Consider the following 26,036-nt stretch of genomic DNA (forward strand, 5'->3'; position numbering starts at 1 on the left):
ATGATAACATAAAAGTACTATATACAAAGCCTAAAAGTGGGTAGAGGCACTAATCAATGGCGTGGGACTGTCAGGAGGGCGGGTATTGGGTTTGGACTGCCAAGGAGTTGAAGTTGGTTAGAAGAATTCTTTTGGTATTCTTTGTGGTATTTTTTTGGGGGGTATTCTTTGGGGGTTCAAAGAAGTTCTAGAGCTGAACTTGTATAGTTCTTGTGTAGTTCTCTTGTAGGTTGTTGAAAATAAACTGAAGTTCTTATATAGCTCTCTTGTAGGATGATTGAAAATAACCTAGAGGGGTCCTTGGCAGATATTATTCAGCAGGCTGATGTTATGGAAAAGCTTGATGGAAGAGCCAAGTCTTAAGGTTTTTTTTTGAGGGTGAGGGTCTGTAGAGGGTGTGTGTGTGCATGTATGAGATGAGTTGAGAGATTGTGTGTGAGAGTGAGGACCTGAATGTTTGCAGAGACAGCATGTGCTTGAGCAAGACAGCATGTGGGAATGAGAGAGCCTGTGTGTGTGTGAGAGTCAGACAGCATGTGCCAGTGAGAGACTGTGTGTATGAATGATTGTATGAGAGAGAGCATGTGACAGTGAGAGCCTGTGTGTATGTGAGAGAGAGAAATGCATGTGAGAATGAGAACCTGACTGTGTGTTTGAGGGAAGAAGATGGAGAGAAAAGAAACAGAAAAAAAGACAATATAAAAGGAATTGGCAAAAAAAAATAAGAAAGAGAAGGTGGGGAAAAAAAGCCTGTGACCAACCAATTAGAAAACTAAGATCAGACGACAAAGGTAAAAAAAAAAAAAAACTTTTTAGTGATTGGCACATGTAATCTTTGGGAATGTGCAAGAATAGCATTTTTGTCTATGCGGATCTCACAATGTACGAGATCAGCATGGAGAAAGTGGAAGCCCACGTGGCCTGCACAGAGGAGGCAGCAGAATGGGCTTCAGTGTCAGTAGCAGCAATCGACACCTCCCCAATAGCCACGTGGCAGCAGTGGCAGTGACAGTGGCAGCAGAGGAATGAGAAAGGTTCCGAGGTTGCTGGCAAAAGAGAGGGGGGTCTGCCTTTAGTGTGTGCCTGGGGGTGTATGCGCGTGAATGCATGGGTGCCTGCCTGGGGGTCAGAGTGTGTGTGTGTGTGTGTGTGTGAATGACTGGGAGCTTGCCTGGGTGTGTGTGTTTGTGTGTATGTGAGGGAGCCAGTGAGTGTGAAAGCATGCGTGTGTATGAGAAAATCCAAGGGAGTAAAAGTTTGTGTGTGTGGAGGGGGAGACCAGACAATATGGCACTGACAATCCTAAGAGTTCAATACCCAAACTCTAAAAGCAAAAAAGTAAAAACAAAGGCAATCAGTTTTTTTCTTTTGTTGTTGAAATGTATCACAATTCAGTGTTACAGTTTAACCTAAAATGTCTTTTTGTGAATACTCGGGCATGCTAAAAACGGGAAAGTTCCGTTTTGCCAACCATAAAAACAGTAATATATTTAATTAAACAAAAAATACAAAACAGAAATGCACAAGTAAAATAAAACCATTCTAAAAGCAAAATTCTGATTCATTTGATAGTATACATTCACTGTTGAATTTTCATGATATTTGCTATGTGTTTCAGTAATTATGCTAGTTTCTATTGCACAGGATTATATCAATGCTGTAAAGCATGGCAAGTAAGGCACTTCCTTTTATTATAAACAAAGGGGTCCATAAGAAAAGTTCTTAATTACTCAAAACTTCCTATTCCTCCCCCAAGACTCTGTTTATCCTCCATCCTTCTGATAAGTTTCTCAGAGTCCATCAGTACTTTTCATATTTCTCTCCCACACTTTCTTCCTTATGCCTGCTGAAGTACTGCAATCCCACTGCATAATGTAATTTTCCAAAGGAGTCTCCGGAAAAACTATACAGTGGAATTCTCCGGCAATGGATTCCATAGCCTGACTGAGAAAGTGCCTTTTCACTTAGTGCACAATCAAGCTGTAGAATCTGTTGCCAGAGATATGGCTAAGGTGAAAAGCATAGCAGGGTTAAAAAGAGGGGTAATCAGGTTTCTGGAGGAAAAGCCAATACAGCATTATTAGCCAGGTAGACCAGAGTAAGCTAGGAGTGAGTAACAATATATAAATCTACTTTGGGATCTGCCAGGTATTTGGAACCTGAATTGGACACTGTTGGAGGCAAGATGCTGGGCTCAATGGACCTTGGTCTGACCCAGATGGCAAATCTTATGTTCTTATGTAAACGAATTCACTACAGAAGCACAAGGAACATTAAAATAATTTAAAAAAGAAAAGAAAACACCAGGCTAATCAGAACAAAGCTTGTTGATGTATTTATCTCCCCTTTTCTAATATGGAAAAAGGGGTACCCAGTGGTATCAGTCATGCTTATAGGGTGCACTGTGTTAAACGTTTATAAGCTTAAAGGAAAATTGGTTCTTACCTGCTAATTTTTGTTCCTGAAGTACCACGGATCAATCTAGAGCTGGGAGAAAAGTCTACAGGCTCCAACAGAGCAGCTTGACCCCCTGCATGTACTGACAAAATGGCCGCCGGCTCCTCCGACCCTTCCCCCTGCCCAGGTCCTCTAGAGCGGCACCACCGCCATCACGTCCTTGCCGCCCCCCTGGGGTCCCACGGACATCCTAGCACCCCTCAAAGCACACTCCCTATAAAAGGAGGCCGAATCAAGTCTCCCCCCCCCCAACCACGACAAACCTTGCTGTATGGGAGTCGGCATGTCAGCACGGTTGGGCCTACACACGCGGTCAGGCCTAAGAATAGGCTCTGCAGGCAGAAAACGCTAAAATGCTGTCCGGAGATGTCTGGTGTTGAAGGACAGCAGCACCTGGCCCCAACCAACAGCCAAATTCAAATGCAGTTGATTTCTCTCTCTCTCTTTTTTTTTTTTTTTTTTTTTAACTTTACAGCTCGGCCAAAAGAGAGATAAAACACTTTCCTGCTTCTAGAGGCAGAGTGCTGTAGGACAGCGGGGACAGAGAGGGAGAGAAGGGCTCAGAGGGGGGTGAGGGAACCAGGACCCTTGGCTATCAAGCCCCCTGCCAAAAAAATGGCCGAGTCTGAGTCAGCACAAGGGTCACCAGACCCCCCCCCCCCCTCCTCGTTCACCCTGCTGCACCCAAGGGATGGCCCTCGAAGGAACCTAACACCTCAGGGAGCCGAATTTTCCTGATCTTCTTTCCCATCTAATACTTCAGACTGCAGGTTTGCTCCTCTACCATCTGCTGCAGACAGAGAAATACTGAGGGTCTGCAGGTGGCACTCTCAGTTATGTAGCAGTGCCTCAAGGTTTTGTTCTCTGCCTCTATCTGCTGGTAGGGATGCATAAACCCTCTCATCTGCACTGATCTGGGGTACAAACAGGAAAGACTGATACTCCCAAAATAATACTTTTATGACAAATGTTTTACACTTAAAACATACAAGTTGTTCTTTCAAGGCAAGAGCTGACGAAGTGTGCTAAAACATATGCATAATTCAGATTTTTAAAAAAGAAAACATTTCTTGTTAGTTTCTCAGCTACAGTTTTGTGATAATACTTAAACCTTGTACTTTTTCTGGATGCATGCAAAATAAAAAACAAAAAAAAAAAAAAACCCTAGTTGAAAAAGTTGAAGGTTTGCAGGTACACAAATAAAAATAGACTCTCTTCTACTAAAACTGTTAGTTCTGAAAGAGTTTGGTTCGGGATTTGGTGGTCTCTCTGCAATTCTCAACGTGCTGGTCCTTCTCTTCCTCACTGTCCTTCCAGCTCTCTTTCATCGGTGTTAGTTCTGGAGCCACCACATCGCCATCCTAACATTCATAATGGACAAGGTCAAAAAGAAAAACAGATCTTACATGAAACTCCAACCTTTTTAATTCTGTGCATTTTTATTGCCATTAATTTATCTCCAGGTTATCATAAGATACTAGCTTTGTCCTAGTTTACCAACTCCAACCTGATCCTTGTAACTTAAATTTACTTGGATGTCATAGCAAAAATAATAGATGAAGAGTCAGTCTGAAGAAGTGGGCAAAGTTTTGCAGCAATTTGCACATCTTATTTCTTCACAGAGAGGGTGGTGGATGCCTGGAACGCCCTTCCGGAGGAAATGGTGAAGACTAAAACTGTGAAGGATTTCAAAGGAGCATGTGATAAACACTGTGGATCCATAAAGGCTAGAGGATGGGATTGAAGAGAAGAGCCATGGGGGTGGCTTGCTCGAATGGAGGCTTCTACCTGGTGATTACTACCCTTACTCAATAAGCCTTCACATGGTTAATGCAACTCCAACATTGCTCTCTGCTTCAACGGCAAGGGGAAATGTGGAAAAGAGGGTTTGCATTCAGACAACAACCAACAAGGACTGAACTACACAGTATGGGTAAACAAATAAGCATGGGGTAGCTTGCTTATTGCGGCGGTTACTACCCTAAACCAATTAAGCCTGATGCTTCACTTTGAATGCATATACAGCATTGCTCTCTGCTTCAACAGCAGGGGTAAATGTGGAAAAGAGGATTTACATTCAGACAACATCCAACAAGGCATTGATCTGTGCAGTCTGGGTAAACAAGCATCGGGGTAACTTGCTTGATGCGGCGGTTACTACCCTTAACCATGAAGCCTTATGCTTCACTTCTGATGCAACTCCAACATTACTCTCTGCATCAACGGCAGGGGGTGGCAGGGAAATTCAAATCTCAACAGTTACCAACAAGGGCCCTGAACTTGGTGGTCGGTGAAACAGATAAGTATGGGAAAATAAGGGGTAGATTTTACAAAATTACGCACACGCTTCGAAATCGGAGCGGCCTTGGAGGGAACTTTCCTTCCACCTCCCCACACCTTCCCCTCCCTTACCCACCCCCCCAGCTCTATCTAAACCCCCCCTACCTTTATTCCAGAAATTATGCCTGCTCGAGGCAGGCGTAACTCGCGCAGGCCGGCGCAACATTTATTTTATTTATTTATTTATTAACTTTTATTTACCGACATTCGTGAAACACATCATGCCGGTTTACATAGAACTCAATTGGGAGATACAGTATAACAATATAACAATATGACATTGAAACAATAGGATGCTACTAAAACGAGAAGCAACAAACAGAAAAACCAAAAGCAAAATACAACAAAATAAATAATGTTAAAGGAAAACGAGGAGTGTAGGTTTGAAAGGAGGGTAGGCAGGGGGGTAGGGCGAGGGGGGGGGAGGGTAAGGGGTAGAAGGTAGGAAGGGTGGGAAAAGGGGGATAAGTAAGGGAAAAGAAGGTATAGATTGAGGAAAAAGGGGAGAGAAAGGGGAAAAGGAAGGGAGGGGGAGAAAGGCTTGTTTGAAGAAATGAGGGGAGAGAAAGGCAGAAAAGAGGGATACTATGTACAGATGGCTAATGTACATGGAATCGCTTAACTAAGTAGGATTATGGAAGAGTTGAAGCAGGCGGTATTCAATGGGGTAAAAGGTTTTCTTCAGAGGAAGGACCTGGGAAAGGGGGGGAGCAAGGAGTATAAGGTAGAGCAAGGGGGCTAAGGGGATATTAAGTTTGGTTTGTGTCGGGGTAGGCCTGTCGGAAAAGCCATGGCCTTGGAGTTCTTGGAGGAGAAGCAACATGTTCCGGTCCGGGGGCCGATCCGGAGGCCTCGCCCCTGGAACGCCCCGGGTGATGCGCTTCCGCGACACGCCCCCCCCCCGGGACTTATGCGCATCCAGGGCTTGTGCGCGCCGCCGAGCCTATACAAGATAGGGAGGGTTTGGGATAGGTTTTTGGGGGTTACGCGCGTAACCCTTTGAAAATCTACCCCTAAGTGTGGGAACTTGCTGGGCAGACTGGATGAGCCGTCATTTCTGTGTTTCTCTGTTATTGTGGGAACTTTTTTTTTTTTTTGCACGTTTTCATGCTAAACATAGTTCCTCCCTGATGATGTCAAGGGAGTGGCTCTTACCTAGCCTTCACTATGGGTTTTTGAAAAGTGTAAAAGAAAGGGATAACCTTAGTTAATCGTTATTTCTCCAGCTTTGAGGACCATTTCTTCCTTTCAAAAATGTAAAAATCTATTTACATAAAACTTTTTGTGCTTTCTTGCAAGTGAGACATTAAGCTGAACTCACTGAGAACAGATAAAACCACTTTTATAATCTCTCCATTTGACCTCCTGATTACTAGCCCTTTTTTATTGACTACAGGCACACAGTATCAATATCTCAGATGTACAAAGATTTAATCAACATGTAGTCCTCAGATTCTCTATTTAGGTTATTAGTTAAGTGGCAGGCAAACGTGGACAGACGTTTTAATGAAGATGCTGAGGAAAGAATTTTTGCAGGCTAAAGTTCAGGAAGAAATTATCTCCCTGAGAGACCTTCAATTCGAAATCCTACACATGATATACGTGCATCCAGTTTGGGTGCATAAAACAGGTGTAGAGATACTGATGAAGCAGGTGAGAGACCTCAGGGTGATTATTTCTGATCTCAAATAACAAAACAGTGTGACAAAGCTGTGGCAAGAGTCAAGAAATGCTAAAGTGCACAGGGAAAGGCAGCAGATTTTTCAAGATTCATCAGCAATTATGTGGCAAATTTCATAATTTTGCATATTAAGAATGTAATTTCCTGGTTTTACTTTAAAAAATAAAGTTAATTTCTGATAGTGTGTCCAGTTAATGTATTTGATTCTTTTCTTGGAGAAAATAATCTTGGTGATAGCAGTGAGAAGGGGGATAGAGAAAAGGGAAAAGGATCTGAGGGATAGCGGAGATGGGGTCTCAGAGGAGGATAATGGAGAAGGAATCTCAAGCAAGAGATGTAGATAGATGACGGGGTAGAGGTACAGAAGGAGGAGAGAATAGGAAGAATCAGAGGGAAAGGGAATGAGTGGGGGAGAAATAAGGGGGGGGGGGGATCAAGGAGGGGGTGAAGAAAGATGTTATCCTGGATTGGAGAAAGGGGTCCAGAATCAGAATAGAGGGATGACTCACTCACACCCCCTCCTCTCAATGCCAATCTCTTCTTTCATACTCTTCTATTCTCCTTTATTCACAGCCCCTCCGATTCTCTCTCTCCACATCCCTTCCTCTGATCCCATCAAGCACAAAGCCTCTCCAATCTCCCTCCACACATCCCTCTAATCACCTCGCACATTTTCTTCCTCCTCTGACACCCTCACATCCCATGCTCTTCTGATCTCCTCGCCCTGTTCTCAGAGCAGAAAAACTAAATTAATTATTTGCCTCTATCTTTACTGAGGAGGATGTCAGGGTCATGCCCACACCAGAAACATTTTTGATGGTGATGACTAAGTGACTAAATGAAATCACTGTGAAAGTGGAGGATGTAATAAGTAAAACTGACAGATTAAAGAACAACAAATCACTGGAACAGGATGGTATTCACCCCAGAGTTCTGGTGATGTGCAACCTATCATTTAAAATAGCCATAGTACCTGAAGACTGGACAATGCAATTCCAATTTTTTTTTTTTTTTTTTTAAATACTCCAGGAGTAATCCAGGAAATTACAGAGCAGTGAGCCTGACATCATTTCTGAGCAAAGCAGTAGAATCTATTCTCAAAAACAAAATTACCGACCACAGACAAATATGGTTTAATGGAGGAGCGTCAACATGGTTTTTGCAAAGGGAAGTCTTGCTTTGCCAATTTATGAGATTTTTTTTTTAAAAAGTATAAACATACGGATAAAGGTGAGCCGGTTGATGTAGTGTATTTGGATTTTTACAAGGCATTTAATAAAGTCTCTCATGTTGAGATTCCTCAGGAAATTGGAAGATTATGGGATTGGAAGCAATCTCCTAATGTAGACTGGTAACTGCATTAGAGAGAGGAAAAAGAGGGTAGGACTAAATGGTCAGTTTTCCAAATGGAGAAAAGTTGTTTGTGACGTACTTCATGGGTCGATATTAGGAGTTGTGCTGTTTAGCATATTCATAAATGATCTGGCAAAAAAGAACAGCTAGGGAGGTGATCAAATTTGCAGATGACACAATTGTTTTGAGTCGTTAAAACAGCAGCATATTGTAAGCAACTACAGAAGGACCTTGTGAGACTAGGAGACAGATGCAATGGCATCTGCAATTTAAGGTGGAAAAGTGCAAAGTAATGCATGTACGGACATGATGCTGGTTCCGTGTTAGGAGTCACCACCCAGGAAAAGGACCTTGTTGTCCTTGTGGACAATACCTTGAAATCTTCGGCTCAGTGTATGGTGGCAGTCAAAAAGGCAAATAAAATGTTAGGAATTATTTGGAAAGGAACAAAGAACAAAACTGAGAATATCATAATGCCCTTGTATAAGTGGAGAAATTACTACTTACCTGATAATTTAATTTTCCTTAGTGTGGACAGATGGACTCAAGACTAGTGGGTTATGCTCTGGAATTTGTTGCCAGAGGATGTGGTTAGTGCAGTTAGTGTAGCTGGGTTCAAAAAAGGTTTGGATAAGTTCTTGGAGGAGAAGTCCATTAATGGCTATTGATCAACTTTACTTAGGGAATGGCCACTGCTATTAATTGCATCAGTGGCGTGGGATCTTCTTAGTGTTTGGGTAATTGCCAGGTTCTTGTGGCCTGGTTTTGGCCTCTGTTGGAAACAGGATGCTGGGCTTGATGGACCCTTGGTCTGACCCAGCATGGCAATTTCTTATGTTCTTATGCTCCTCTGCCAGCAGATGGAGACGGAGCATGCTGATGTCACAGTATATATACACCCCTGCAGTGGCGCCAGCCTGCCAGTACTCTCGTCAAAAGCAACTGTGGACAGACTAGCAAAAAACTTGATTAAAAATAGTCAACCTACTGTACTCAACCAACAATAAACACTGAACTCAAGTAAGGAATATACATACCCCAAACTAGGGACTGGATGAACACTTATCAGTAATCCCCTGGAATACCTAGTCCCTTGGGAGGACCATTGACACAATCATTCGGCAGCCAAGGGCGGGAAGCTAAGTCCATCTGTCTACACTAAGGAAAATTAAATTATCAGGTAAGTAGTAATTTTTTCCTTTTTTAACGTGTAGACAGATGGACTCAGGACCAATGGGATGTACCAAAGCCAGTCCCAAATAGGGTGGGAGGCTGCCCACAATCCAGTCAACACCGCATGTGCAAAGGCTGCGTCATCCCAGGCCTGCACATCTAGACGATAAAACCTGGAAAAGGTGTGCAAGGAGGTCCACGTCGCAGCTCTGCAAATGTTGACAGGAGATATCATCTAGCCTCTGCCCATAACACTGCCTGAGCCCTAGTTGAATGAGCCTTAACCTGAATAGGCAATGGCTTTTTAGCATCCACATACGTGGCCGTGACTACCTCCTTAATCCAGTAAGCTATTGTAGCCTGAGAAGCTGGTTTGTCCTGCTTCAGTCTACCATGAAGGACAAACAGGCGATCCGTCTTACAGAAAGGTTTAGAAATCTCCAGATACTGCACGACGACATGTCTCCTGACATCCAAGGACGCAAGAGACGATACTCCTTTGCATTTCTGTCCCTATCCAAGAACGGCAAAGAAATGGACTGATTTAAGTGAAAATCCAAGACCACCTTAGGCAAGGAGGGAAACATAAGCAGTTGTATCGCCCCAGGAGTCACCCGAAAGAACAGCTCTTGGCAAGACAAGGCCTGCAGCTCAGAAATTTGACACACAGAACATATCACCACCAGGAACACTGTTTTCAAGGTCAATAAACATAAGAAAAGGCCACGCAGCGGTCGGAAAGTAGGGCCCACCAAGAAATCCAGCACCAGGTTAAGACTCCACAAAGGAACCGTAAACCACAAGGGAAGCTGAAGATGCTTCACTCATTTCAAAAAAACGGGCCACATCAGGATGAGACAATAAGGATTCACCATTTACCTGGCTCCTGAAACAGGCAAGAGCCGTGACCTATTCCTTCAAGGAGTTAAGAGCCAAGCCTTTATTTAAACCATCCTGCAAAAATTCCAAAATGAGCAGGATCTTAACTGAATGAGGAAGAACACCGCGATCCTCACACCAGGCCTCAAACAAACACTCTCCAAACCTGCACATAGGCTAAAGGAAGTGGAGAACTCGTGAGAGTGTAGCAAGGTGGAAATCATTGCAGAAGAATATCCACGCTTCAACAAGCAAGCCCTCTCAAGGGCCAAACTGGAAGACAAAACAGAGTCAGATCTTCGTGAAGGACAGATCCCTGCAGGAACAGATTCTTGAGCAGCGAAGGACAAAGAAGCGCTGATGCCAGACTGAATGGCAGAACTCTGTATTGAAATGTCTGTGACCCACTATAAAGCGCAGGTATTTGCGGTGATGTGGGACTATGGCGATATGCGTGTAGGTGTTCTGAAGGTCCAGAGAACAGACCCAATCTCCTTGCTGTAGTAGAGGAAGCATGGTGCCGAGAGACACCATCCTGAATTTTTCTTTCTGAAGGAATTTGTTCAGATTGCGGAGGTCTAGGATGGGGCGGAGCCGCCTGATTGTTTTGCAATCAGAAAATAACATGAGTAGAACCCTCTGCCCCTCTGTGTCAGGGGAACGGCTTCCACAGCCCTGGTTCGCAGAAGAGTGGAATGTTCTTTTTGGGTCCACAGTGGATTTGGTGGAGAGTCCAGGGGTACTGTGAGGAAGTTTAAATGGTATCCCTGGGCTATGATGGATATTACCCATTGATCTGTTATGAGGTGCCATTGGGGTTGGAAGTGGCACAATCGATCTCCTACAGGTATTTCTGGGTTTGGATTCATTAAGGTGGGGGCGCCGTTCTCTGGAAATGCATCAAAATCTGGAGGCTGGACCAGACTGTGGGGCTGGTTGAGCTCTGGGTGCTTTGCGCTGGTGTGTATGTCCCCTCTAAGGGGCTCTGGCTGGTCTCGCTCGAGATGCAGGAGGATAGTATTTGCATAAGCGGTAGAATGGTCTTTTGGGAACCCTTCTCATGCTTTTGCAGTATGAGGAGGGAGGATCCGTGGTGACTGTAGATAACTGACGGAGGGTCTCGTGGTGGTCCTTCAACTGAGCCACTGTGTCTTGTATTTTATCTCCGAAGAGATAGTCTCCAGTGCACGGAAGATCAGCAAGCTTATCTTGGACCTCAGGTTTCAAATCAGAAGCTTTCAGCCAGGACCATCTTCTAGCACTGATTCCTGTTGCTGACAACTGGGAAGCAGGCTCGAAGGAGTCATATGCCACTCTTACCTCATGCTTCCCTGCTTCAAAACCCTTCTGGATGATGGTAGTTAGGCTTTCTTGCTGCTGTTGAGGCAAGGAGTCTGCAAAATCTTGGACTTGCTTCCATAGATTTCTTTGGTACTGGGTCATATATAGTTGGTAGGCAGCTAATCGGGATACCAACATGGAGCCTTGGAAGATTTTCTGACCCAGTCCATCCAGGAACTTCTGGTCTTTACCAGGGGGAGCTGAGGAATGTGGACGCAATCGCTTGGCCTTCCTTCTGTGCGGATTCCACCACAACAGACTGATGAGGAAGTTGTGGTTTTTGAAAACCTGGGGCATGTTGCACCAGGTATGTTGCATCTGTTTTCCTGTTGACTAGTGGAACAGTACCAGGATGCTCCCATAAGCAGTGTAGGAGATCCAACAGGACTTCATGATTTGGAATGGCCATAATTTTCTTGGGGGCATCAACAAACTGTAGAACCTCCAAGATCTTGTGACGGGTGTCCTCTTCTGTCACCAGGTTGAAGGGAATAGTCTCAGACATTTCCTTGATAAAGTTGGCAAAGGAAAGGTCTTCGAGAGGAGACTGCCATCTTTCCTCTGGAGGAGAAGGCTCTGACAGCAAGTCCTCTGAAGTGGAGGTATCTGTTTCAACATTCTCCCATGGGTCATAGGGAGTTCCTGAAGGAGGGAGAATGTCTTACATTCCAGGGCGTGTAGGCATCTATGGAGGCCTCGATGGCTTCGATGGAGGGTTTGATGGAATCGATGGCATCGAGTGGAATGGAGGACGTTTAGGCCTCGAGAGCCCCGATGGACCTGGAAGCGGTTCCGGCATTGATGGACCTGGAGCGGGAGTCGGACTAGAAGTTGTGTTGTCTTCCTCCAAGGAGCCCGGAACAAGTATCGGGAGCTGCGGAGGTCTCGATGGCCAACTCGGTGCCGATGGAATGGGCTGAGTTGGGAAAGCACCAATGAGGGTATCAAGTCGGTCCAGCAACGGTGCAAACATCGATGGTTCCAGGGTTGGTGCCGGTATGGGGGCTGGCATCGATGGCAGATGCAGGCTTCGGAAGACATCGAGGACTGCCTGGTGGACAAGGATGTCCAGTTTCTCCCTGAAAGCTGGTGTGGATAGCGCAGCTACAGGGGAGGCAGACTAGGCGTTACTGGCCCTTCCACAGGAGTTTGTGGAGGCTCAGTACCCAGCACCGATGTCGGTGGGGAACGCCTCGGGGTCTCGCGTACAGAGGAGGATGGGGGCTCCTCTCCCCGGGCTCTCTTTGAAGGCGGCTCGATGGCCATCAACGCCGCTTCGATGTCTGTGCCGGCACTGGGTGTGGACTTGCATCGATGCTGGTGGTGATGTTTCCCTCAGTGCTCGGTCCGGTCTTTCCCCGGCACAGAGGATGATGCTACCAATGTCCTGGATGGCGTTGGTGACGGAAGGTCACCATCCCCCTGTTGCTCTTGGCAAGGTTTGTCGATGGATGATCGTTTACTTGCCGGTGATGACTGGGCAGAAGTTGATGGAGTTAACTTTAATTTGAAGAGAGACTCCATTTTGTCAAGACGAGCTCGTCTGCCTTTCGGAGTCATTTGGGCGCAGTCAGGACATCAGCGGACATCGTGCAATGGGTTCAGGCACAGAGCACACATAGTGTGAGGGTCCGTGAGGGTCACTGTTCGCGGACACTTGGGCACTTTCTGAATCCGGTCGCCATGCCGAAAAATGGGCGCGAAACAGTTGGTGACCTGTGGGAACCGGGTGGTAAGGTGGCAGGAACCGACCGGAAACACGGGAAAAGTACTCATCAAGCATTGGAGGGAACGGAGCGCGATGGGAGACCCCTATTAGGGAACTTTTAACGAAGTAAACTTCAAGTTTTTCCGTGAGGAAAAAAGGTGAGAGAAATCTCACAGAGCTCCTAACCCGCGAAGCAAACTGCAGCGCGAAAAAAAGGAGACTGAAGGGAGATCCCTGTGGCCACAGGGATTATGGCATGCTGGGCATGCTCAGTGTGCCAGTCAAAGTTCTAGAAACTTTGACAAAAGTGTTCCGTGGCAGGGCTCCATCTGATGACTTCACCCATATGTGAGGACTACCATCCTGCTTGTCCTTGGAGAACACTCTTTCTCAGATGATCCTTCTGCAACCATCACTGGAGGTGAGAGCAGATTTCCATAGGCAAGTGGAGCCGAACCAAATAGTCCTGAGACTGTGGGTTCCAATGAGACAGCAGGGTGCGCTGAAGAGGACGCATATGCACCCTCGCCCACAGCATCACCTCCAGGATTGCTGCCATCAAACCAAGGACCTGTAGATAGGGCCACACTGTCAGGCGTATATAGTGTTCACCAAAAGACATACCTGGGACATCAACTTCTGAATCCGAACTTCTGGCAAGAAAACCTTGGCCTGCCTCGTGTCAAACTGAACCCCCACATACTCCAGCGACTGAGATGGCTGAAGACTGCTTTTGGCCAACCGAGCCCCTGTACCAAGGAGATTATCTTGTGGGTCACCAGGCGGTTCTCTTCCAGAGACTTGGCTCGAATCAGCCAGTCGTCCAAATACGGGTGTACCAGGATTCCATCCTTCCTTAACTCTGCCGCAATTACCACCATAACCTTGGAAAAAGTTCTGGAAGAAGTGGCTAGACCAAAAGGCAGCACCCAAAACTGATAATGGCGTCCCAACACTACAAACTGCAGAAAACGTTGGTGCTTAAACATAGGACTGGAAGAGGGAGGTGCCACCGGCTGAGGATCTGACCTAACAGGATTGGCCAAAGCTGAGGACTGCGCCTGAAGAAAGGATTGCAATCTCTAGAATACTTTAAGAAAAGGCAGAAGGATCCAGTCCAAACCCAGAAGGAACTGGAGCACAGCCCACTAAAATGCTATCTCCTGCGGAGGAACCAGTCAAGGAAGTTCCAAGGTCTGGCGTACCACCAGAGAAATCGTTAGCCAGATCGCCATCAGGCTGGGAGGACCCAGGCTTAGCAAAATCAGAGGAAGCCAATTCCCCCTGTGCCTCTAAGGAGCGCCGACACGTTAGAGGGCACTCCAGGCTGAGAAGCCTGAATGTGACAAGCAACACAGAGAGAAAAGCGCTTAGGCTTCTTGTTCACTGGCGCTATTAGTGCACAGCCGAATAATAAGGTGCGTCCAGTCGGCTTGCACTGAAAAATTTCAAACGCACAAATTATATGCGCCCAAAAATCAGGCACCTCAAAAGTAAGTGCCGCAAAAAACAAGGCGCAAACTGAGCGCACCAACGATATACTTAAAAAATGTGCGCACAAGAGTCACACCCAAAACAGAGCGTACAACTCGTGTTCAGGGCCAGATGCACTGCGCACACTGACTGTTCCAGTAGAGGGCAGAAGAACACGCACAGAAGCGTGCAAAAATGCCACCGCTGCCTACCATGCAGCGCTCAGGAAGAAACCTAACAGCGGGGCCTAGGCAACCCAGGCAGCTCAACCCGCCAGTCTGTCCAGATCCCTATAGCCTCACGGGAGCAGGAACGAACGTTGGAATGGTATGCCAAGCATGGAGACTGGAGAAGTCCTGCAAAATCCCTCTACACTCTCTCTGCCTTACTGCTACACCAAGGCACACATCTGAGGGACCACGGAAATCACCTCAGGAATTCTCAACTGGGGAGGGACCATCTTGTATCATCGCAGGGACCACCTTGTATCATCGCAGGAGAGCGTGCTTTTTTTTTTTAATCTCCTTCCAAAATCTGAAGCAATCCCCATAGGGATATAAATGGAGAATACTGGCAAGCTGGGGTCACTGCAGGAGTATATATACTGTGACGTCAGCTTGCTCCGTCTCCATCTGCTGGAAGGGGAGCATAACCCACTAGTGCTGAGTCCATCTGTCTACACTCTAGGAAACCATGATATGACTGCACTTTCAGTATTGTGTACAGTTCTTGTCATCCCAGCTCAAAAGACACAGCAGAACTAGGATAGGTACAGAGAAGGGCTACAAAAAAATAAAAAGAATGGAAAACTCCCTTATGGAGAAAGATTAAATGGATTAGGACTCTTTAGCTTAGAAAGACGACAAAGGGGATATCAGTTTTATAAAATCATGAGTGGTATGGAACAGGTAAATAGGGAACAGTCATTTACTCTTTCAAACAACACTAGGATTAGGCAACACTCCATTAAACTAGCAACTGGCAGATTTAAAACAAAATTGGAAATATATTTTCACTCAGCGTGCAATCAAGCTATGGAATTTGTTGCCAGAGGATGTAGTCAAGGCAACTAACATAGTGGAGTTCAAAAGAAGGTTGGACAACTTAGGCACGCTTCCCTCAGAAAAAGAAATCAATTACTGATGATAACCAAAGAGGTAAAAGGCAGAAGGCAGTTATGTACCTGAGGTTTGGTGAAGTCATTGTTCATACACCACTGAACAAAATATCTCTTGGCAGCCTCCAGATTCTTTGCATCTGTTTTCTTGCAGTAAGCCCGAATAATCTGCTCTTCAAACTTCTCTGGCAGAAGTCCTGAAACCTTTGAGAAAAACAGGAGACAGAAAGCTGAATTATGCTTCTAAAATGAAGTTGTCTCATTTTCTGAATTAGACCACATACAACAGCCTACAATGATGTGACTTTAAGTAATATCAATCATCAACAGTTTATATTATGCAAATATTTCTAAATTTGATTTGTTTACAATTTCCAGTTATTTTAAACAATAAATGTGAGAAATCTCTAACATTAACACAGGGTTACTCTTCATGATCTTTCTTTTACAGCACAGAATAAAATAAATGACAACTGCATTCATTTGTCATCCCCATCTGCTTTGTTGGAGAGTAAGCTTTTTTTGTGAATACCTGCTAATCCTGACCATTGGGCAAACGGTAATGTTTAGCAAAAGTGTGTAGAGATTTCCAGGTGGCCGCTCTACAAATCTCCTGCGGCGAAACAAACTGACTCTCAGCCCAAGATGCCGCCTGAGATCTGATGGAATGAGCCTTCAGACCTTCCAGTATTGCACGTCTGTGACGTATATAAGCCAAAGCAATGGCATCCTTCAACCATCGGGCAATAGTAGCTTTGGATGCCTTTTGACCTTTCTTAGGACCACTCCATAAGACAAAAAGGTGGTCAGATAACCTAAAAGCATTGGTCACCACCAAACATCAAAGCAGAATCCGCTGAACATCCAACTTCCTTAAATTCCGATCCTGAGGGGAATCCCAATCTAAGTCCGTGAAAGCTGGTAACTCCACGGTCTGATTCAGGTGGAACGTCGATACGACCTTTGGTAGAAAAGAGGGCACCGTCCTAAGGGACACCCCTGTATCTGAAATCCGCAGAAAAGGTTCCCTACAAGACAATGCCTGAAGCTCAGATATGCGCCTTGCCGAAGTGATAGCCACAGGAAAACAGCCTTGAGCGTTAGATCTTTTAAAGTGGCCCACTTGAGAGGCTCAAAAGGAAGGTCGCACAATCCACGGAGAACCAGGTTTAAACTTCAAGAAGGACACACTGGTCGGACCAGGGAGTTCAAATGTTCAGCCCCTTTTCAAGCTGCAAGAGGTACTCTTGTTCAAGGGGAACAAGAGTACCCTTGTTCCCCTTGCCCCACTTTCTTCCCCCGCACCCTTCCCCACCCCCCCTCGCTCTTTTTCCCTCCTCGCTCCCGCCCTCCCTGCGCCCCCGCCCCTGTATTTAATTGTACATAAGTGCACATGCCTCCTTTATATTGTTTATAAGTTCATATGCTAAGTTCACAAGTGCACATGCTTCCTTAACACTGTTTATAAGTTCATATGCATATCTTATTTTAATATGGATAATCAAAATCCATTTTGTTCAACAAAGTTGTATTTCTGCCCGTTGACTCCCTATTTCTGTACTTTCTTATATTATCTAGTTAACCTTCTATTATCTAGTTAACCTTCCATTTTGTTCAACAAAGTTGTATTTCTGCCCGTTGACTCCCTATTTCTGTACTTTCGTATATTATCTAGTTAACCTTCTATGATCGTTCATTGTAATTTCCTTTCATAGTTACCTGTAAACCGACATGATGTGTCCTACGAATGCCGGTATATAAAAAGCGTTAAATAAATAAATAAATAAATATACCATCAATCTTACCCCTTAAACAGGCCAGAGCCGCCACCTGAACCCTGAGAGAACTACAAGGCCAAGCCTTTCTTCAATCCCTCCTGCAAAATTGCTAGAATATGAACAATGGAGGCGTGACGCGGGGACACATTCAACCCGCCACACCAGGAATTGAAAACTTTCCAGACGCGAACATACATAAGCGAAGTAGATGCCTTTCGCGCTTGCAGGAGGGTGGAAATGACCGAATCAGGATAACCTTTTTTCCTTAATTGCCTCCTCTCATAAGCCAAACCGCTAGATAAAAGCAAGCCACTTGATTGAAAAATACTGGACCCTGTCGAAGAAGATTCGGAAGATGACTGAGCTGGACAGTTGATCAGATCTGCGAACCATGGCCTCCGTGGCCACTCCAGATCTACAAGAATGACTGATCCTACGTGAGCCTCTATGCTCCTTAAGACCTTGCCCACTATCGGCCAGGAAGGAAACATAGAAACATATAGAAATGACGGCAGAAGAAGACCAACCGGTCCATCCAGTCTGCCCAGCAAGCTTCACACATTTGTTCTCATACTTAACTGTTTCTCTTGGCTCTTAGTAACCTTATGTTCTAATTCCCTTTTCACCCCCACCATTAATGTAGAGAGCAGTGCTGGAGCTGCTTCCAAGTGAAATATTAAGTTTGATTAGTTGGGTAAGCGGCAGCATAGCTCTCTGCCATGAAGCAGAGGGCAATGCTGGAAATGTGTGAAGTATCAGTTTTTCTTTTCCCCTGTCATTGAAGCAAGGAGTCATGCCGGACATGCACCGAAAGTGAAGAATGCCTTGAAAGTCACATTAACTATCATCAAATATTGAAAAGCCTAATAATTGGTAATACCTATAAGCCCATGAACCCATCCCTGTTTTTTTTTCTTTTTTTCTTTTCTTTTTTTAATTGGGAGATGGATGCCCTTCATCCTTCTACTCTGTGAAGGTGGACACCTACCACCGGCCACTGGCATCCCGCTCCGTTAATGCCTCTGTGGCTACTGCCGCTCCATGCAGTGTTTTACTACCTGCTCTTTATATGCGTCCTCTAGAACTGATGGATCCCATCCCTGGGTTTTTTTATTATTTATTTAATTGGGAGATGACAGCCCTCCATCCTTCCGCTCCGTGAAGGTGGACACCTACCACTGGCCACTGGCATCCCGCTCCGTGAATGCCTCTGTGGCTACTGCCGCTCTGTGCAGTATTTTACTACCTGCTCTTTATATGGACACCTACCACTGGCCACTGGCATCCCGCTCCGTGAATGCCTCTGTGGCTACTGCCGCTCCGTGCAGTATTTTACTACCTGCTCTTTATATGTGTCCTCTAGACCTGATGGATCCCATCCCTGTTTTGTTTTTTGTTTTTGTTTTTTATTTAATTGGGAGATGACAGCCCTACATCCTTCCGCTCCATGAAGGTGGACACCTACCACTGGCCACTGGCATCCCGCTCCGTGAATGCCTCTGTGGCTACTGCCGCTCCGTGCAGTATTTTACTACCTGCTCTTTATATGCGTCCTCTGGACCTGATGGATCCACAATATTTATCCCATGCCCCTTTGAAGTGCTTCACAGTTTTGGACTTCACCACTTCCTCCGGAAGGGCATTCCAGGCATCCACCACTCTCTCCGTGAAGAAATTCTTCCTGACATTGGTTCTTAGTCTTCCTCCTTGGAGCCTCAGCTCGTGACCTCTGGTTCTGCTGATTTTTTTCTGTTGGAAAAGGTTTGTCATTGTCTTTGGATCGTTAAAGTTTTTCAAGTATCTGAAAGTTTGAATCATATCACCCCTGCTCCTCCTTTCCTCCAGGGTGTACATATTTAGATTCTTCAATCTCTCCTCGTATGTCAACCGATGAAGACCCTCCACCTTCCTGGTCGCCCTTCTCTGTACCGCCTCCAACTTGTCCTTGTCTCTTTGTAGATACGGTCTCCAGAACTGAACACAGTACTCCAGGTGAGGCCTCACCAAGGACCTGTACAAGGGGATTATCACTTCCCTTTTCTTACTCGATATTCCTCTCTCTATGCATCCCAGCATTCTTCTGGCTTTTGCAATCGCCTTGTCGCATTGTTTCGCCGACTTCATATCATTAGACACTATCACCCCAAGGTCTCTCTCCTGCTCCGTGCACATCAGCCTTTCCCCCCCCATCGAATACAGTTCATTCGGATTTCCACTCCCCAAATGCATGACTCTGCACTTCTTGGCATTGAATTTCAGCTGCCATATCTTCGACCACTCTTCCAGCTTCCTTAAATCCCGTCTCATTCTCTCCACTCCTTCCGGCGTGTCCACTCTGTTGCAGATCTTAGTGTCGTCCGCAAAAAGACAAACCTTACCTTCTATCCCGTCCGCAATGTCGCTCACAAAGATATTGAACAGGACCGGTCCCAACACCGATCCTTGCGGTACACCACTTAAAACCGCTCTCTCTTCAGAGAAAGTTCCATTTACCATCACGCATTGTCTTCTGTCCGTCAACCAGTTTGCAATCCAGGTCACCACTTCGGCACTCACTCCCAAGCTTTTTGTTTTATTCACCAGTCTCCTGTGCGGAACCGTATCAAAAGCTTTGCTGAAATCCAAGTAGATGACATCTAGCGCTCTTCCTTGATCCAATTCCTTGGTTACCCAGTCGAAAAAGTCAATCAGATTTGTCTGACAGGATCTTCCCCTGGTGAATCCATGCTGCCTCTGGTCCATCAATTCTCCGGACTGTAGATATTTCACTATTCTCTCTTTCAACAGTGACTCCATTACTTTTCCCACCACCGAAGTGAGGCTAACCGGTCTGTAGTTACCAGCCTCTTCTCTGTTCCCACTCTTGTGAAGCGGGACCACCACCGCTCTTCTCCAATCACTCGGCACCACTCCCGTTTCTAGGGATCTATTGAACAGGTCACACAGCGGACCCGCCAGCACATCTCTGAGCTCCCTCAGAATCCTTGGATGAATCCCATCAGGCCCCATGGCTTTGTCCACTTTCAGATTCTTTAGCTCTTCCCATACATTTTCTACTGTAAAATGATTTTCATCTATTCCACTACCCTCCAGCTTCTTGTGTAGAAATGGTCCTTCTCCAGGGTCTTCTTTAGTGAATACAGAGCTGAAGTATTCATTTAATATTTCTGCCATTTCTTCGTCTCTCTCCACACATTGATCATTTCCACCTTTCAATTTCACTATACCACTATGGACTTTTCTCTTTTCGCTGATGTATCTGAAAAATGTTTTGTCACCATTTTTTATCTCCTTGGCAATCCTCTCTTCCGCTTGACTTTTTGCCAACTTGATTAATTTCTTCGTCTCCCTCAGTTGAATCAAATATTCTTCTTTGTGCTCCTCCCTTTGGGATCTTTTATATTTTTTGAATGCTGTTCTTTTAGCTTTAATTTTGTCAGCCACCTCGTTTGAGAACCAGATAGGTTTCATTTTCCTTTTGCTTTTCTTTACATTTCTAACATAAAGAGTAGTTGCCTTGGTGATTGCTCCTTTTAGATTGATCCACTGCTGATCCACATCTCTCTCATTCTCCCATCCATTTAGTTCTTCCTCTAGGTACTTCCCCATTTCCTCAAAGTCTGTGTTTTTGAATTGTAAAACTCGGGTCTTTGTGGTTCTTTTCCCTATTCTTTTAGTGATATTAAACCATATTGTTTGATGATCACTGGTGCTGAGGTGGGTGCCCACCTCGACAGAGACATTATCTGCATTAGTGAGCACTAAGTCGAGTATATTTCCTTCTCTCGTGGGTTCTAATACCATTTGTTTGAACAAAGCTACTTGCATGGCATCCACTATTGCTCTACTATTTTTAGATTCTGCAGATGGGATTTTCCAGTCTACATCTGGCATATTAAAGTCACCCACGATCACCACTTCTCCCTTCTTACCTATCTTATGGATGTCTTCAACCAGGTCTCTGTCCAGCTCTTCCTTTTGGTTCGGGGGCCTGTAAACCACTCCAATATAAATTGATGCTCCATCATCTGTTTTTAGGTCTACCCATAGTGCTTCTTCCTTGCCCCAACTTCCTTGTAGCTCAGATGCTTGGATATTGTTTCTGACATAAAGAGCCACACCTCCCCCTTTTCTATCCACATAAAGCAGAATGTTGCGGGGCCACGGAAGGACCAGAGCGTCCACTCCTTCCGCCCCATGTTCCTGTCTGCGACTGAAGAACTGGGCCGCCTTTGCATTTCTCTGAGACGCCATCAGGTCCAGGCAATGCACTCTCCACCGACAAGTCAAGAGATGCATCGCCTCCTCGGAAAGTTCCCACTCTCCTAGCTGTTGGCGGCTGAAAAACTCCGCCTGGACGTTGTTGACTCAGACTATGTGAGATGCCGCCAGGCGGACAAGATGGCGTTCCGCCCAGACCATTAGCCTGTCTGCCTCCTCGGCCACCAGACGACTTCTGGTTCCCCCTTGCCGATTGATGTAAACCACCGTCATCGCATTGTCGGACAAAACTCGCACCGATCGATGATGCACAAGGGGGAGGAAACTGCATAGCGCCAGGTTTGCTGCTCTGGTTTCCAAGCGATTTATGGACCATTTCGCCTGCTGACCTGTCCATCGTCCCTGTGCGGCCTATGATTGGCAAACCGCCCCCTAACCGGAGAGGCTGGCATCCGTCGTTACAATCGCCCACTGAGGTTCCTCCAGGTCCATCCCTCGCCGAATCAACCACCAACCAAGACTGGACCTGGCGGGTTCCAAGAGCGGTAATGGAACTTTGAACTCTTCAGACTTTGGGTCCCAGCGAGAAAGTAATGCCCTCTGCAAAGGTCTCATATGAGCGAAGGCCCAGGGGACTAACTCCAGAGTAGACGCCATAGAACCAAGCACCTGCAAGTAATCCCAAGCCCAGGGTAGCGGTAGGGACATTAGTCGCCGAATCTGCACAGTTAGCTTGTCGATCTGCTCCTCCATGAGAAAGACTCTGCCGACTATCGAACCGAGCGCCTAAAAAGGTCAGGACATGAGATGGGACCAACTGACTCTTGGCAAAATTGACAACCCATCCGAGAGAGTGAAGACGGTGCAAAACCAACCGAACCGCTGACCTACAAAGCTCCTCCGACTTTGCTCGGATGAGCCAATCGTCCAGGTAGGGATGAACCAAAATTCCCTCCCACCCGAGAGCTGCTGCTACAACCACCATCACCTTGGTGAAGAAGCGGGGAGCCGTCGCCAAACCAAACAGGAGTGCTTGGAACTGATAATGCTCGCCTAAGATCATGAACCTTAGAAACTGATGATGATGTTCGCAGATCCCTATGTGAAGATACACCTCCATCAGATTTAAGGAAGCCAAAAGCTCGCCGGAGTGGACGACAGCTATGACTGAGCGGAGAGTTTCCATGCGAAAATGAGGTACCCAAAGCACCCTGTTCACCTTCTTTAGATCCAACATTGGGCGGAAGGAGCCTTCCCTTCTTGGGAACCACGAAATATATTGAGTATCTGCCATTCTCGTATTCCGGAGAAACAGGGACAATGGCCCCCAGGGCTTTCAACCAACACAGGGTTTGATTTACCATCGACCGCTTTGTGCAGGACCCGCAGGGAGACATCAAAAACAGTTCTCGAAGTGAGTGAGCAAAATCCATAGATTTAATGAAACTAAATATACATATATTAAATAGCTTAGGTAGCGGAAGAAAAAGTGCTTAGGCATCTGAGCTTAGGAAGAGAAGGTCCGTGGAGGATGAGGCAAATCAATCAAAACTGGAGTGATATGGTCATAGCGTTTTAATCCTGCAATTAAACAAGCAGAAGAACTTAAAAGCAATTGTAGTGGTTGGAGGGTTAAACAAGGAAGGCCCACATAAAGACTTACAATAGTCAATAATTGGAAAGATGGAGGCTTGAAGAACAGTACAAAATTCTGTAACATGCAAAAGCTTCTTTAGACCAGCTAGAACATGTAGTCTAAAAAAACCCTGTTTAATGACCAATTTAATATGTGGACAAAAAGATAGTGCGCTATCTAGTAGAACTCCAAAACTTTTAATTTGTTTCTTAATATGAAAACACAAATTATCCAATGAAATTGTGTTTTCAAAATAGGTGGAATATGGACTGTGTACAGAAAGAAACTCTTGTTTTAGACATGTTAAGGGAGAGTTTATAGTGATTGAGCCAAGTTTTGATGGTTGTGAAGCAAATATTTAGATGTTCAATAGTATTTTGCCAGGTGGAAAGTAGACAATGCAAATCATATATCATCTGCATAGACTTTATAACAGTCAGATAGATCTGAGAGAATTTTACAAATCCAAGCTAAATAGATGTTGAATAAAACAGAAGAGAGTGAAGATCCTTATGGTATACCTGTTTTAGACAGAAGATACTTCTGTCTGTCAGAAGTATACCTGTCTGTTTTAGACAGGTATACTTCTGGTATACCTGTTTAGAGACAGAAGATACTTCATTTTAAATCTGATATATTGAGAACAATCAGAGAGGTATGAACAAAACCACTTCAAAACACCACCTGCCATGCCAAATTCTTGAAGACAAAAGAAAAGAATATTGTGATCAACTGTGTCAAAAGCAGATGAAATGTCAAGAGAAACAAGCAGGAATCTCTGACCATTATCAATTCCTCATCTCAAAGTGTCAGTAAAAGATAGTAAAAGAAGTTCGGTGTTCATGGCACGTCGAAATCCATATTGATGCGAGTCAAGTAATTCATGTTTCTCTAGATGGTCAGTTAACTGTCTAAGAACAGCAGCCTCAAGTAACTTTGTTAAAAAAGATAGAGAGGAGATAGGTCTGCAGTTATTTGGGTCTGAATTGTCCAAATTGTTTTTTTTTTTCTTTTTTTGTTTTTTAAAAGAGGACAGACTGTAGCTTTTTTAAGGCTGTCAAGAACTAAACCTTCTTCTAACAACAAATAAATGAGGTGAGTAAAAGTAGGGATAAGGTGTCTCTAGTGACTTTGAAGAGAGCTGTGGAACAGCTACTAGAGGGACACAGTGTCATTCGTATTGGCCTTAATTTCACTGACTTCACTTGTAGTAACATCATTGAACGATTCCCATGCAAACAACATAAGAGAGGAAGGATTGATGTACCAAACAGGAATATTGGAGAAATTGAGATAGTTTTTCATTTTTTAAGTTAAAATGAATAACTTAGACTTAGTAGGTCTAGGGTTTGTTAGCTTTTTAGCTATTGAAAATAGAACCTTGGGGTTGTATTCAATATTACATATCGTTGTGAATAAAAATCTCATAGCTTCAGTAATTTGAAATTGGTAGGTTTTTAAGAGTGATCTAAAGCAAGCTGCAAGTTCTGGGGTGCGAAATTTCCGCCAGTTACATTCACATTTTCTCAAAGCTTGATGTGTCAATTTAAGAGAGGGAGTAAGCCAAGGTTGCAGTTTAGTTTTTCTAGTTCTAGTCGATTTTAAAGGAGCTAGTTTATCAAGAACTGAGACTAAGATACAGTCCCATCGGGACGTAGCATCTGAAATGTTCGAATATGAAATATTAGATAGACGAGAAGAAACAGAGGATGAGAAAAGCATGGCAGCAACACTACCACGAAGAAAGCTAATTTGTGAATTAGCAGTATTGGTGTGTGTCAAGGTAACGAATTTGAAATTTGATTAGGGAGTGGTTAGACCAAGGAATCTGGGAGATACACAACGACTGAGAACAGAACTGTAGAAGTGACTCATTAACAAAAACAAGATCAAGAGGAATGAAGAAACCATTTGTTGAAAAAGACTTCCGATTTCTCCCTATAATAAAGAGATGATATCTCATGAACGACATGAGCAGATCTACTTCCAATTCCCTCTACTAGAAGAAGATATTGTTTCTCTTCTGGACTGATGAACCACTCTTGTGGGTCCAGCAGATACTTGTTCATTCTAAAAAACATTTTCTTTCCCAACCATGTGACAATTAGACCCTTCAAACAAGATTGTCAAACTCACTTTACCTGTTTGCATAGTAAATGGCTATTTGGTTATCTGACTAGTCATAAAAAAAAAAAAAAAAGTTAGTTTGACAGCACACTTAACAAATGCCTTTACAGCTTTCAGGACATCAGATACCTGAAGGAGTTTCTTTTTTTAATGATTTGTCAGAGGCTCTAGAGAAGCTTCCCAGCCACTATGAAGACACCCATGGTTAGCACAATTTTGAGGCTCTGGGATTTGAAAATGAATGCCCCGGGTTGAACTGAAATAAATCAAACTACTCTGTAACTTGGCCAAGACCTGGATATGGTCCTACAGACTACAGAAATCTATCCTGTTTACTCGTCTTATATGGAGATGTGCCACACAAAATGATAGAGAAGACTAAAGATTTACCTGATCCTTACGGATCTTGACTGCTTTAGTGGGATCATCTTTGCAATAGAAGCGAACATTATCAATTGGATTGTCTTCTTGCATCCCATAATCCAACTGTATAACCTAAAAGAACATGGCACATCAGTCTTGGAGAATATGCAGAAGCAGTGTGGTATGCACTAAATGTTAAAACTTACATAAACTGATTTATTAAAGGAACTAGACAAAATTCACAAAGCATTTCAAAGATATCTGCAAAATATTCAAATTAAGCAGCAAGGTGCCTCAGATTTTTTGTTTATACTTCAGTGATTTTTTCCTTCTGTTAATTTTCCAAAACAGGACTTCTCTTCTCACTTCTCTTTCATGAGGGAGACATC

General features: G+C 44.6%; 1 protein-coding gene across 1 annotated transcript in view; it reads right to left on the bottom strand.

The window, feature by feature from the left end:
- Positions 1-1,468: 1,468 nt before the first annotated feature.
- Positions 1,469-26,036, bottom strand: part of SAMHD1 (SAM and HD domain containing deoxynucleoside triphosphate triphosphohydrolase 1) — a 161,683-nt gene continuing 137,115 nt past the window's right edge. Inside the window, exons 14-16 of the mRNA XM_029611830.1 lie at positions 25,675-25,779; positions 15,589-15,726; positions 1,469-3,818 (exon numbers count right to left, since the gene is read on the bottom strand). Coding sequence (XP_029467690.1) covers positions 3,687-3,818; positions 15,589-15,726; positions 25,675-25,779 — 375 coding nt within the window. The 3' untranslated portion in view covers positions 1,469-3,686. The remainder of the gene's footprint in view (positions 3,819-15,588; positions 15,727-25,674; positions 25,780-26,036) is intronic.

This window comes from Rhinatrema bivittatum, chromosome 8 (assembly GCF_901001135.1).
Source record: "Rhinatrema bivittatum chromosome 8, aRhiBiv1.1, whole genome shotgun sequence".
NCBI lineage: Eukaryota > Metazoa > Chordata > Amphibia > Gymnophiona > Rhinatrematidae > Rhinatrema > Rhinatrema bivittatum.